This window comes from Accipiter gentilis, chromosome 1 (genome assembly GCF_929443795.1).
Source record: "Accipiter gentilis chromosome 1, bAccGen1.1, whole genome shotgun sequence".
Classification (NCBI taxonomy): Eukaryota; Metazoa; Chordata; class Aves; order Accipitriformes; family Accipitridae; genus Astur; species Astur gentilis.
In genome coordinates this window covers 27458599-27471611 of record NC_064880.1, presented here as the reverse complement: position 1 = coordinate 27471611, position 13013 = coordinate 27458599, and the positions used below count along the sequence as shown (strand labels likewise).

The window sequence follows — 13013 nt, the reverse complement described above, 5'->3', positions numbered from 1 at the left end:
ATACTACCCAGTAGTCTGCTCCTTAGTGTCTTTCTGGCATAAATACAGTGAACCATTCAAATGTAACTGTCTCCAAACACTATTTATCAGAGAAATTCACAACAATTAGATGTCTGCATAATATTTATGGAGGCTACTTGTTTTCTTGGGGGCGCCACAAGTCTGGAGAAGGGCTGGGTCAAACAAACTGCAGCCAATGTCAAACAATAGATAATGGAGCGCAAGGGCTTGCATAGACAAACACCTTCCTTTAGATCTCTCCCTGTTAAATAACACTGCATCAAGTAATATCTGCATTATGCTTTGAAGGTTGCACTGCTGGAATTCAAGTCTCTAAAGCTGAAAAACTCATTTAAATAAATAGCAACAAAACCAGGCAAAAATGCTGAATGACTATGATCACAAACATTTAGTTATGCCATCATGCAGCAGCCATGAGATCAGTGAGGAAGACTGACAAAAAGCACATTCTATGTTCACACACACACTTTTTGGGGTTGGTTTTTTTTGTTTTTTTTTTTTGGGGGGGGGGGTGTTTGTTTTGGTTTTTTTTTTAAAATTTGGAGGTATATTTGTACAACTACTAGTTCTGGAAAAAGTAAAGCTTTAATGTATGTCTCACATTTTTCTGTTCTCCAGCAGATGATACCTCAAGGTATACTGACTTCTCTGGAAGGTCAAAAATCAGATGTATTTGCCTAAATTGCCAAACAGACAAGCAACTTAGGAATACTTTTTTTTTTTCCCAGTCATTTTATGACACAGATTCAGATGAGCATTACTTCTCTTACTCATTCTAAAGAACCCATATTAAACCTCGTGACTATCCAGCTTCATTGTACAGACCATAAACAGCACAACGGCAGCTAATGAGTACTCATTCTCAGGGCATTCAGGTCAAGAAGAATCAAAATTTTAATACAGCAGTTTTCACCTTTTTTTGATTTCCAGACACCTGAAATATTGCCAGTGGTGGCAACCAGCTTTATACAGCAAAGGCAAACAATAGGCCTAGATGGGGGTTAGATTACAGGTCTGTAACTGGTAGTTACAGATTACCTAGCAGTACTTAACTGATTTAGTTGAGTGCAAATATGTGATTACAATTGTCTTGAATTAGCCAAAGTACACAACACAAAAGTTAATACTGGCCTTTTTTCAGGCCAGCTTTCTGTTGGCTACAGGAGCACAGAAGTTATTTGATGCATCATAAAGCTGGAGTGAGGTGGGCAGTACTTGATCTTCATAAAATCTGCTAGTTCAAAGTTAACCTTTCAAAACTACTGGAACAAAATTGAACCCTCAGGACAAGTTCATACTAGATCAACATTTTCTGCCATGTTTTGATCTAATACTAGGTATGCTAGAGTAGGATTTACAGTATCACAGAATCAAGGACTTTAAAACATGAGTGATCTAAGACTATGATTGTTTTGATGGAGAGCTGCTCAAGCAGCACCGTCTCCTTTCACTTTAGCTTCTGATATTCCCACCCTCAGACAACCTCCTCCACTGTAAGGATGCAACTAGGTATGGAAACACAGAAGGAATCCAACCTAGGATTTGACTGAAGTTTAAATTTATAGTAGGGGTAAAAAAAAAAAGCTATTACAGGTTATTTTTAACACAGAAGAAATCCCTGCATGGCATCAAAACCAGTCATACAAGAACAGCTAAGAAAGATAGCATGGAGGCAGCAATGAGAGTTGAGAGGCAAGAATGTATCATAGGAGACAACTTAATCCATGATGGCTGCGAAAAAGGTCATCTTTTAGGGACCATGAAGCTGATAAACTCCATCAGCTCACAGAAGACCAGTTTGGAAATCACTTGTCTAGCAGAATCCACAGGAATAAATGCAACAAGTCAGGTTAATATTATATGACTTACACTAATAAAATTACATTTGCTGGCAAACAGTCAGAATCCCCCAAACTTTTAGGAGTAAGTCATATACTCCTTTAAGATCACTATTCCTTGCATATATGTATTCAGAGAATGCGTGTCTATGGTCTGAGCCACAGACTACTCTGCAACCAGCTGCAGCCTTTAACAGATAGTGAATGCCTTTAGTAGTTCTTTATAAGTAAGTCCAAGCAGTTTTCTAAAAGAAAAGAGAGATTGGGGAAAAGGCTGGCTTCTTCAGTCTGCAACACTGCCTGACTAATTGTAAAGCTTTATGGACTGTGAAAACTGAGTCACTTCATTGTCAGCTGTAACTTTATAACTGATGTATTCAATTTCTGTTCAGCTTCCCTTAACCACAGCAGAATGTAATTTTCTCTCTTGTTTTAGTCACAACTGCTCATTTTTCTCTATTTCCTTAGTAAAATTAAAGGATTGACTTAAATATTAAGTTCTGACCACCTCTATAGGTCCTCTCTACGAGGCCTTGTTTTAAAAGTCCCATAAATTGCATTGGTGACCTGAAGTACTCCATGAAATTGTATGGTAAGGCAGTAAAGGAAAAACAAAAAAGCTCCCAAACATTTGCTGGCACCAAAGAATGAGTAAAGTACTCCACCAATCTGCAGTTTGTGCATCAAGCTTAGCACATTTCGTCCTTGGATGTTTGATTTTGCTTCCTTTGGGGGGGGGGGGGGGGGGGGGCAGGTCTGGATGTTCTCTTTGGGTTTTTTTGACAAAAAGAAAACCTGCAGGTTAGATACAACAACATGGTACCACTGGAGGAGTTGCTACCGTACAGTAGATCTTAAACCTTTTTTGCAGTCTTAGTTCTCTAATAGTTTCCAGTAAATGGCAGCAGAAATAACTGCAACTAGCAATTTTGTTCTAGCTTTTTTCCAGAGATGGTATCAGAAGTAAACCAGATAGGATGGCAAACACAAACAAAATGGAACTGTACTAAATGCTTAGTTTACTCCTAAATGATTATTTTGACACCTTACAGGAAAACTTCTGTTAAACACAATTTTGATATACCTGAGGTTATGTTTCTTTTTCAGATGTATGAAGTCAATGCCTATTTTTATTATAACTTCCACTGGTAACTATGTAATTTCAGTATTTAGGCATTTGCATTTTCCCAACTCTATAATTAGAAAGACAAAAGGCTTTTTTTTGCCTACCCAGGTATTTTGACTTCATTCTGTTGTGGGGGTAGAGCAGAAACTGGGAGTTACATGTGGGAGAGCAGTATGAACTCTGAGGTTTTGACCAATAGCTCTGAGAAACTGCTTACCATCTTGTGGCAGGCTTCAGTGTGTACCAGAGAAACTGGAGAGTGAAGTTTTTGAAAGAAACATTTGTAACAATTGGTGAGTCTGCAGGGCAAACAAGGGCCCCTGCACAAGTAGCTGGCAGGAGTTCAAAATAGCAGGAAAGTAATTATTTGTGTAATGGATTATATGCAATCTCTTTCTAGGCAGAGATCTGAATTGAACATTCATAAGTTAAGTAGTCACAGAAAGCATCTTTTAGGAAATCTTAGAAGTGTTTGATGTAGCATAAGTAGAGTCAGAAGTCTAAGCTAAACAAAAATACAGAGTATAGAAATTTGAGACTTCATTTAATTGCAGTTCAGCTGTCAGCTTCATAAAATATTATCTTTAATTTCCTTTGCAATGTTCTTAGATAAAATATTTAATTTTAATTGGAAGCATATGTGAGGAGTGTATGTACATACATCTAAAGGTCTACAAATGGGGAATTTCAATATTATATTATATTATATTATATTATTTAGGGACTGTGAGACCTGTAAAGACACGCAGCTTCTGTTCTTAGTGATATCATAGGCAAATTATGGCTTGTGCACCACTCCTTCAATTTGCAATCATTTCTAGTAGAGCTTTCTATAAGCACAGCAATTCACCTACCCACAATTGGAGGATTAACATTTACTCTAATCCATCAAAAGCACTGATATGTGCCAGAATTTGCAGCAAAAAAAATAATTCTATGCCTCTTGTACATGATAATAATGGAAACACCTTTCTAACAGCAAAATAATATCATTATTCTAATATGACTAGATAAAAGAGTTCTCTAAATTGCTAATGCTAAGTAGCTAAAATATCTGTAGATATTGAAAATTCTAACATTTAGCTTATTATAAATTTAATTAGATACATATTTTTAGGTTACAAAGTTATAATTATAAATTGTTTACCTTGACTACTCAGGTGCAGAAACAAACTTTGTTTTCAAAATCAGAAGAAGCCGTTCACAATTTATAATGGAACAATTCTTACTGTAATTATAGCACTAATGGGATACATATCAATCAACAGGTAAATCATTATATAATTTCTTCAATTTTCTGTTCAGAGCACTTCTGAAATCATATTTGACAAATAACAGCTTTAATTTTACTTAAATTCCCCGTAGAAATAGCTGTCATTTGGATTACTTTTAAGAGCTTAAGATTTTCCTTTAAAGAAAAGTTTTCACATTAGGAAAAAGTAAGAATAGGCAACATTACAAGTAAAACTACTTGAACTGATCCATTTATTCCTAATGTAGTTAGCAGCAAGTGACAATTTGTCTCGCCTTTTTTTTTATCATAGTTATCAACCTGTAATTCTAGCTCTTCTCCTCTCTTTGATTGTTCACTACTTACAAATTTATAAGCCTTTATATTACAAATGTTAAGTTTTGATAATGATAATCTCTTCAGTTAACCTTTACTGAACTTTCATAGTTTAGGCAAATCGAGCATACAAAAAAGGACAATAAAGAAACACAAATACCAAATACAGTATAAAATAAAATGTGAACAAAGAACTTAGAAAAACAGAGGAAAGACCTCTTTGTCGCATGCAGTTCTGGAAACTGTTCTATAGCTCTTCCACCAGTATCCAAGGATCTGGTGAAGGAATGACTCAGCGATGTTCCCTAACTAAAGTTACCCATTCTGGTCCCTTTTAGACCTAACAGGCTGCTAATCTGGATTCTATTTGATGCCTTTAAAAGCATTCTTTCTTCTAATTATTCAGCAGGTGTGGAGGAAGCAATTTCTCTACCATCAAGTCAAGTTTCCTCAAATCAGTGACTAGGGCCCCTTTTTGCCTCTACACAATGTGTATGCGTGCAAGGATAGGCATTTGTCACTGCAACATTGCAGGATCAACGAACTGGCTCTACGAGTCAGCCCCTTTTACTGTCTACAACAGTTTAAACTCTCCTTCCTGCAGAAATTGAGGTCTATTATGTTGGATGTGGAAGAAAAGAAAGGGAAGAAGGTAAGGAGAGAAGCTTAAGCTTTTCCTCAAATCCCTTTTGCCATCCAAATTAGCATGAATTAGTTTTAGGACAGTGATGGCAATAACACATACTCTCTTTCTAAATCAGTAACAATTACATAAAGTAGCCTATTCTAATCACATGTGAACTCCAATCCCCCAAACTCTTGAGACCTTGGATTTTAACTTTTTCCATTCAGAGATTTTCTGGCCTCTTAGAGACAATTCTAGCAAATATGTATATCTATGAAAAGCAACTTATTTTCTCACTAATGAATTCACAGCTCAGAAATGGAACTCACCCCTAATACTAGGTTCAACAGTGGTGGGGATACAAGAACCTACTTGCAAAGAAGATGCCTGCTTGCAAAATAAGATAACGGGGGGGGGGGGGAGTCTGACTGTTCTGTGGGTGACACCGAGTAAAGTGGCAGACAGCCAACATATACTGTAAACAGACAGCACACCATTTCACAGAATAATGAAGAACGCAGAGTTAAGTCAAGTCTACCTGCAGATTAAGGAAAATACCAAGCACTGTAAGGCCAGTAGGCATACAGAGCTCTGCCTCAAATCTGGTTCTCTGGGATCTGAATTAAAATGCTTTAAAGAAGCTGCTTCTCTTTCAGAGCTCACTACCATGCTCTATCAGCATCTGAAGATAAACTCTCCCAGGCAGCAAATCTTCTGGTCCTACTGACACCAGAATACATTTAAACTGGACACTTAGTTACTGTCTAAAGTAAGATTCCATCTGATAGAGAATGAAAGGCTAAGGGAGAAAAAGTGCAATCAGTGGCATTAAATGGTCTGAGGAGGAGCCCCTTGGCCAGGCTGTGACAGGATGTTTCTGAAGTGGAAGGTGTGTAACACCCTCCTTCAGTCAGGCAGCTGGAATTCCAGCAGTGGCTTGGATGGCTTTTGTTTTTACTCTTCTGCATAACAAAGAATTATAAAAGCCACACTAGTATACAAGTTATTTAGCTGTCACTTGTAATTTGATTTTGCTTTCTCCCCGAAGTACAAAACCTTAGAAGCTTGCAGTCCGCATACTGAAAATGTCTTACTTCAAGGACCAGAAGCTCCAGTCAAGACAGAAATATACACGACTCATTTTCCCAAGTCCTGTTTCACTGAGCTTGCGTTTTATACACTCAGGAATCAATAAAATCAGCAACAATGCTAAGGATCTAGTTATTAATTTCAAATTAATCTCTTCTCTGCCAAATAATCTCCTTTTTTGCAGCATTGCTGCAATTGCAATGTAAAGAAAATAGAGTTGGATTTTTACTTGCCATGCAGAAGGAAGAGCTTGCCTGTAGGGCCCCATGGACCCGATGAAAGTTAGGTATGGTTTTCATTTTATTCAAAACATCCAAGCCTTTATCATAGCACTTAGGGAGAGCATTAGGTTAGCAAGGTCTATGCACTGGCCTATAGAGTAGAAAACCCCTAGAAAGGCCATTTCATTCAAGCTTCCACAATACCCAGCTTTTCTTACCGGGCATTCAAACAAGCATTTTCATTTATCCTTAAGTGTATTCAACTCAACTATCTTATACAGCAGTCTGCATTTACAAAAATAATTTAAAAAAAAACAATAACAAAAACACCCCAAGACATATGAGGTTAAGTGTATATGGAATTCTGCAGCCAAATCCATAACTAAATGTCTATTATTCAAAAAGCTGAAATGCTAACAGAAAATAAGAGCTCATTTTAAGTAAGGACCTACTGTGCAGCTTCTAAATACTATCCAGATCATTACCTAAATGAAATCCAATGTTCTTTCAGAAATAATGACCTGCTTGCAAGAAGATAATCAGCACTCTTGACTTGCAAAATACAGTAAAACTGTGCTGAAATCACATATATACATTGGTGAAAACTCTGTAGGCCTGTGGACTTTATTAGCAAGAACAGATTTAGCTTCATAATTCACACCACATCTTGACTTCAGCACAGATATACTACCGTATACTACTTTAAAAACTCAGTAATTTGTCTTCATACACACTCAATTTCATTAACAGGTCCCCTACCTAAGATAAAAAAATTCTCCTGACTGACAATTTATAAAAAAATTCTTCCCAAGTCATATTACCGATCTGTGGCAGTCCCACTTATCTGTCCCTCTCCCCTATCACATACAAACATACTTCTACTTTAACATCTGTGTATCAGCAAAAATAATCCTCTTCCTTAATGATTGATGCTTATACTACAAACTGAGCATAGAGATCTACTCTGAAAAATTCAACTTTTTAAATTTCCCCATATAATATTCATAATATTGACCAGTCAGAGATTTCCAATTGACTAGTGAATAATTAAAATGAAATCATCGGGAAGTCTGAAAAATAGTCAGCTGAGCACGTATCTAATAATATAACCTGTTTCTTTTAAATACAAGTATTTTAGCACTATCTTGTCCCGGGGTCACAACAGTCAACAGGTTGGCACCAACCTGTGAAAGATGCATCGTTTTCAAACACTTAAGCTCCATTTATTTTTTATACACCTCAAACTCCAACTATTGTTTTAACTACTCCTAAGGAAGCATGAACCTTATTTCCTGGAGCTGTTGTACTGAGTGTCACTAACGTTTAGTTATTTACATTAGTCTGTTTAATGGCACCACTCCAGAGGCAGCTGAAAGGAAATGTTTCAACCCAAGAGCCTAGTGGTAACAGAGAACTTAACAAACAAAAGCTGCAGCTTAGACCCTACACAAATGGAAGTCTGCACAAACTGATGGATGTCTCTAGGAGCAGAAACCCAAAGGCAATATGTGTGGCATCAGGAAATTATCAAAATATTTGCTCCGCTACATACACTTTAGGGTTCCTAGGGCCAAAATGGTTCTCAAAGTGCATTATCTTAAACACAGCGATGATAGGATTCAGAGCAAATATTCAAAAGCATATCACAGAGAAATTCTGATAAATCCCTGGCCACAACTGAAAAATTACTTTCCAGTGAAGCAAACCAACTTTGTCTTGAAAGAAAGCAGATGGTGGAAACTCCCTTTCCCACAGCCAGCTTGAATCTCTACCTAATGCATAGGGGAAACAGGCAGTGCCATAGCCAATGCATCTAATCCTCTTAGCACTATAAGTAAGCAAGCCATTTTCCTTCAACAGCTGAAACACTACATAGCATCTGTGGAATACCTTTAGATATTTCAAATCTTTCCAGCAAAAATAATAGAGCCATTTCCTTGCTTCCAAAGCAACAAATGTAAGATGTATTTATTTGTAACATCCTGACACCAGCTTCCAGAGCAAAAACCAGCTAAATACTTAAAATGACACGCTGAAGTTTAAGGGGTTTTGAACACACTAGTTTGATGAAGTTTCTCTCTGACAGGTTGCAGATGTTTATTTACTGATCATTTACAGCAAAAGTCTACACTGAAAATTGCATTTGAGAGGCGTGAATTAGACACAGCAGGTGCATAGTGGCCCCTTCAAATAGTCCTTCAGTCAGTTTTTAGCATTACTGAGCACCAAAATAACTGACAAAAAAACAGAGACATTGCATCTTCTAAATAGCTAAACACCTTTTAATATAGACTTCTTTACCTGCACTCTCAAAAGGCAAAGTATTGATACCTCCTATGGAACTGCAATAATATACTTACCTATATATTCTGACAGGAATGATGAAACAGCTCCAGCAATGTTGATTCTGAAGGTAATATTTACAAAATCGTATTGGAGCTATGGAAATGTTAACCTGAAAGGACTTACTGGCATCTCAATTTGGATAATAACTCTCACTAGCTATATACCTTTTAAATGAGGTGACTGAACCTTATACAGAGTCTGACATTAATCTGAGTACCATCATATACGAAAGCGAGGTACTGTATTATGAGAGTACATACTATTCACAGCTTAGAGATAACTCTCCAATTTGCTAATTAGTCATTTTAACAAACAGATGAAAATGATCTTTCCCAGGGAACAGAACAAAAGCCAAGGAGAGAATCTACTCACATTCCTTTGAGCCGTTGCCACATTTTCTCTGCGTGTCCTCCTATTTGATACTTTATAGAGGTGCTTTCCAGTTCCCGAGTTGTTTCCATCGCTCGAGCCCCCATCATTATTGTCCTACAGCGATACAGTTACAGTCAGCCTCAGCAGCAAGTAAAAGCATTTTTTAGTCCACTACAAATGTCAGAAGATCCACGCATGTTAGACAGTAGCTGCTGTCATATCAAAACACATGAGAATTACAACAGCTGAGGGACGATCCTGCCTGAATCGCTATTCACTTTGATAGACAAATCCACTCCCCCCCCCCCCCCCCAGCACAGAGCAAGTACACACAGCTCCTCTGACCTCACGAGTCTAATCCATACGTGTGAGCCAGCTACTATACTACTGACTGCTCAAGCTCCTTTCTCATGCACTTTTCCTGCTGTAGGAATACGCACAGAAGCACAAAGGATTCCTTAAAATGGACTATAATGCATTGCCATGCAGGATAAATGTGAATGGCTTTAACAATCCAGAAGGAAAGAAAGGCTGGTTTCTGCTCTGCAGGTTGGAGAAACAGGCTGCAATAGGAAAGCAGATGGTAGAAGCCAGTATCAGCCACATCACCCTACAAAAAGAGTGCATGTTCAAATGCCAAAGCTTTCCTCTCTTTAGTTGATCCTGAATTGATTCTTAATGAATAAATATCTACCAGCCTCTCAATAAAAATATGACTGTACAAATGCTAAGTCGGTAGTGAAGACATGTATAAATCCCTGCAGACGAGAAATCAGAGAGCTCTACAGGTTGTTATTGAAGGAATATGCTGTAATGATGACTATTCACCTTCTCCTAGCAACTCCACACAGTAGGTAACTGTCAATTTAACTGGTGGAAAATGTAGCAGCTGCAAGACAGCCCGCTCAATGAATCCTTTGGGACAGCAGCATGCGTGTGTCAAAATCTGATGCTGAACTGTGTGCGTCTGCCAGCAAAAAAAAAAATTAAGTGCATGCAAACAGCAAAAGGGTTGAGGACTACACGGTAAGCCAGCCATGCAGCAGATTGCCAGCTCTGCCTTTCAAGTGCAAACCTAAGAATCTAGTTGTATAGCCAAAACTGGGATTTGGAGAGGGCAAAGGAGAGGATTTCCTTTGTGGTTGCTCAGCCACAGACTTGGGTTTGCAGCGCAGCTCCTGTACTCTGTAAATAGCACCTGTCTTTTTTGGTGAGTCAGTGACAATCTTCATTGCTGAAGCAGCAGCCAAATAATCAAATATACCACAGGCTTATCTCGGTGATCATGTTTGTTTCAATCAGAGTAAGAACTGTGCAAGAAGCCAGGCAAGAGAAGTGTGCCAAGTAGGAGTAAATATGCCTGAGCTTTGGCAGCTACTGGTGTCACTGCCAGCTGGGAAAAGGGGCTTTGGGTCCATGATGGAACTGTAAGGATGAGTGTCCTCAGATGCCAACTTGAAGGAACCTAACAGTAGGAGATGCAAATCTCAGTATGGCTTTAACTAGACAGCTATATCCATGTTAAATTTTACAAAGATACGAGATGATGAGAGGTTCCATCTGATGCAACTGGCAGAAAGGGGTAATATCATTAAGTACTCAAGACCTTACAGAAAATAAAAATGAGGCTCACTGCTTTGAAATAATCCTAACACTTTAGAAATTCCTAATCAATTTTCTTTCTCTAGGATAATTTTTATGCACATTATAGACCTAAAATATACCCTATGAGGGTTATAAATAAGTTTGAGATGCATCTTTTACACAATGATTTCTGGTGGATAATTAAATAGTACATTTCGTTTACTTCTATGGATTTAACACACACACAGTTTTAAACTGGTATTAATTCACAGACTTTCACAAAATTATTCCTGACTCAGATATATAAGAGTCAGACCCATAAAATTCACTAGCAATATCTGAAAAATAGTTGCTGGATAAGCAACATCTCCTACAATTTTCAGACAACATCATAAGACAATAATGAAGAAAAATGAACAGCTGTTTTTTCAAAAACTGAAAAGCATTTATTTGGTTAAAGGCATCAGCAGTATCTTTGAAACTTCACTGAGGAACCACTTAAAAACTTCCAAACTTTCTACTCCTGTTATGCATGGAGTCCAACTAAAGTTTGTAAGAACAAGTATAAATATTCTTCCATGGAATAACTAATAAGAACATCTCACACTAGTCTGGGTTCTTCCCTGGCTTTTAACTGCCAGACATCTGAAGCAACACAAAGAAATTAAGTATTTATAGAAACCACATAAATCTCCAGGGACAGAAGGGAATTTTAAGGGCCTATTTTTTCTCATAAAGTATTCCTGGCTCTTTTTGTCCAATTCTACAACAAAAAAAATTGTGGCATTTGTAAGCTGTTCTCTCTTCCTCACAAGGAAATAAGTAGTTGAAAACACATTGCTTTGATTTACAAGAGAAAAGTATTATGAGCAGGTAATATCCTTCAGGAAGGGAAGAAGGAACAAACTGCCCAAACAGTATCACTGCAAATGGAGGTACACCTGATAACTTCACCAGAACTCCACAAAGAAAAATTGTAAAAAAACTTTGCTGCTTGCAGGACCACACCACCGCAACAATAGAAACTCCTACAACGAAAGCACCTGGCATGGCTTAAGCAAAGGACAAATGAAGCAGCCTCCTCCCCAGAGGTTTATCCTGAGGATCGATAGAGCAAACCACCAGAGATGACAATGAAAGATGAAATTGTGTTCCTGAAAATGAAAGAAACAGCAGGAAACACATAAAAACAGATAGATAAGGCATTAGAAAATCAAGGAAGTAGCCAGAGCAAGTGTCTTGTATGTCCCTGAGAGAGAAACAAACCATTTAAAACAAACAAAGAAACAACTTTTCAGTATGCTGTTATCCTGGAAACATGAGCAAAGAAATCCTCATGGAGACACAGGGAAAGGAAGGATCTTTCCTCCCTTTAGCTGCTGTGAATAACGCTCAGAGAATGAAGCAGCTGAGCCTGCACCTTTCCTCCGGCTCAGAGGAAGGCAGGCACAGAGGCTGAGAATGACAGAGCCAAAGCAGTGCCAACAGCCCTCTGACTGCAAGAGGTGACATGGGGCAGAAAGGACAGGAGTGTGCTGCTGGAATATAGAACAACCATACATTAAAGCCCATACATAACAATGAGGGGATCGGGGGAGGAATTACAGATAACCTGACTTGCTCAGAAATACACATCTGTGCCCCGGCAGTACAAACTGGTCTAAAGAAGATCCAGAATACTAAACAATGAGCTGAGCAGCTCCTTTAGGAAGCCAAATCAACCAGAGAGATAGCACCTGAAATAATAAGTTATCTTAAATAGTTTTTCTCTTTCCACTTCTTGTTTTTGTTCTGTTTTTCTGTTCTTCCCCTACCTAACCCGGTGTTTCTGCTATGGTCCCCACAAGTTGTTGTTACAGTCCATCTTGCTCCTATAAAAATATAATCTTTTTTGCCCTTTGCGCACAGCTTTTTCTTTTTTTTTCAAATTTCAGCTTAAAATTTCCACACTAAAGTGAACACTAAAGGAAAGCCTATATCATTAGTCAATATGGATGTATATTAAAATAATTAATTTTTTTGCCCTTAAGTGTGGCAAAATAAAACTGTCCTGGTGCCACTTAATCCTCAGATAGGAAGCTACACTTACTGATAATGTATCCTAAGCTCCTTTTCTTTCATCTAAAAATACTTCACTTCAGTAGTAATATCAATGCAAAGAAATAATTTTAAAATACACCCAACAGTAAAGCTTTTCGATATTGAGCACTGGGAGACCTTTACA

At 37.8% G+C, this 13013-nt stretch overlaps 1 protein-coding gene across 4 annotated transcripts in view; it reads right to left on the bottom strand.

Annotated features, from left to right (window-relative positions):
- The window catches only part of PDE1A (phosphodiesterase 1A), a 184047-nt gene that overhangs the window by 153493 nt on the left and 17541 nt on the right, over positions 1 to 13013 (bottom strand). For 2 of the 4 annotated variants that reach the window (XM_049805235.1, XM_049805201.1), the window contains exon 2: positions 9206 to 9319. In XM_049805235.1, the coding sequence (XP_049661192.1) occupies positions 9206 to 9312 (107 nt within the window). In that variant the 5' untranslated portion in view covers positions 9313 to 9319. Of the gene's footprint in view, positions 1 to 9205; positions 9420 to 13013 lie in introns of those variants that run through there. The other 2 variants (XM_049805226.1, XM_049805217.1) reach the window with 1 other exon arrangement.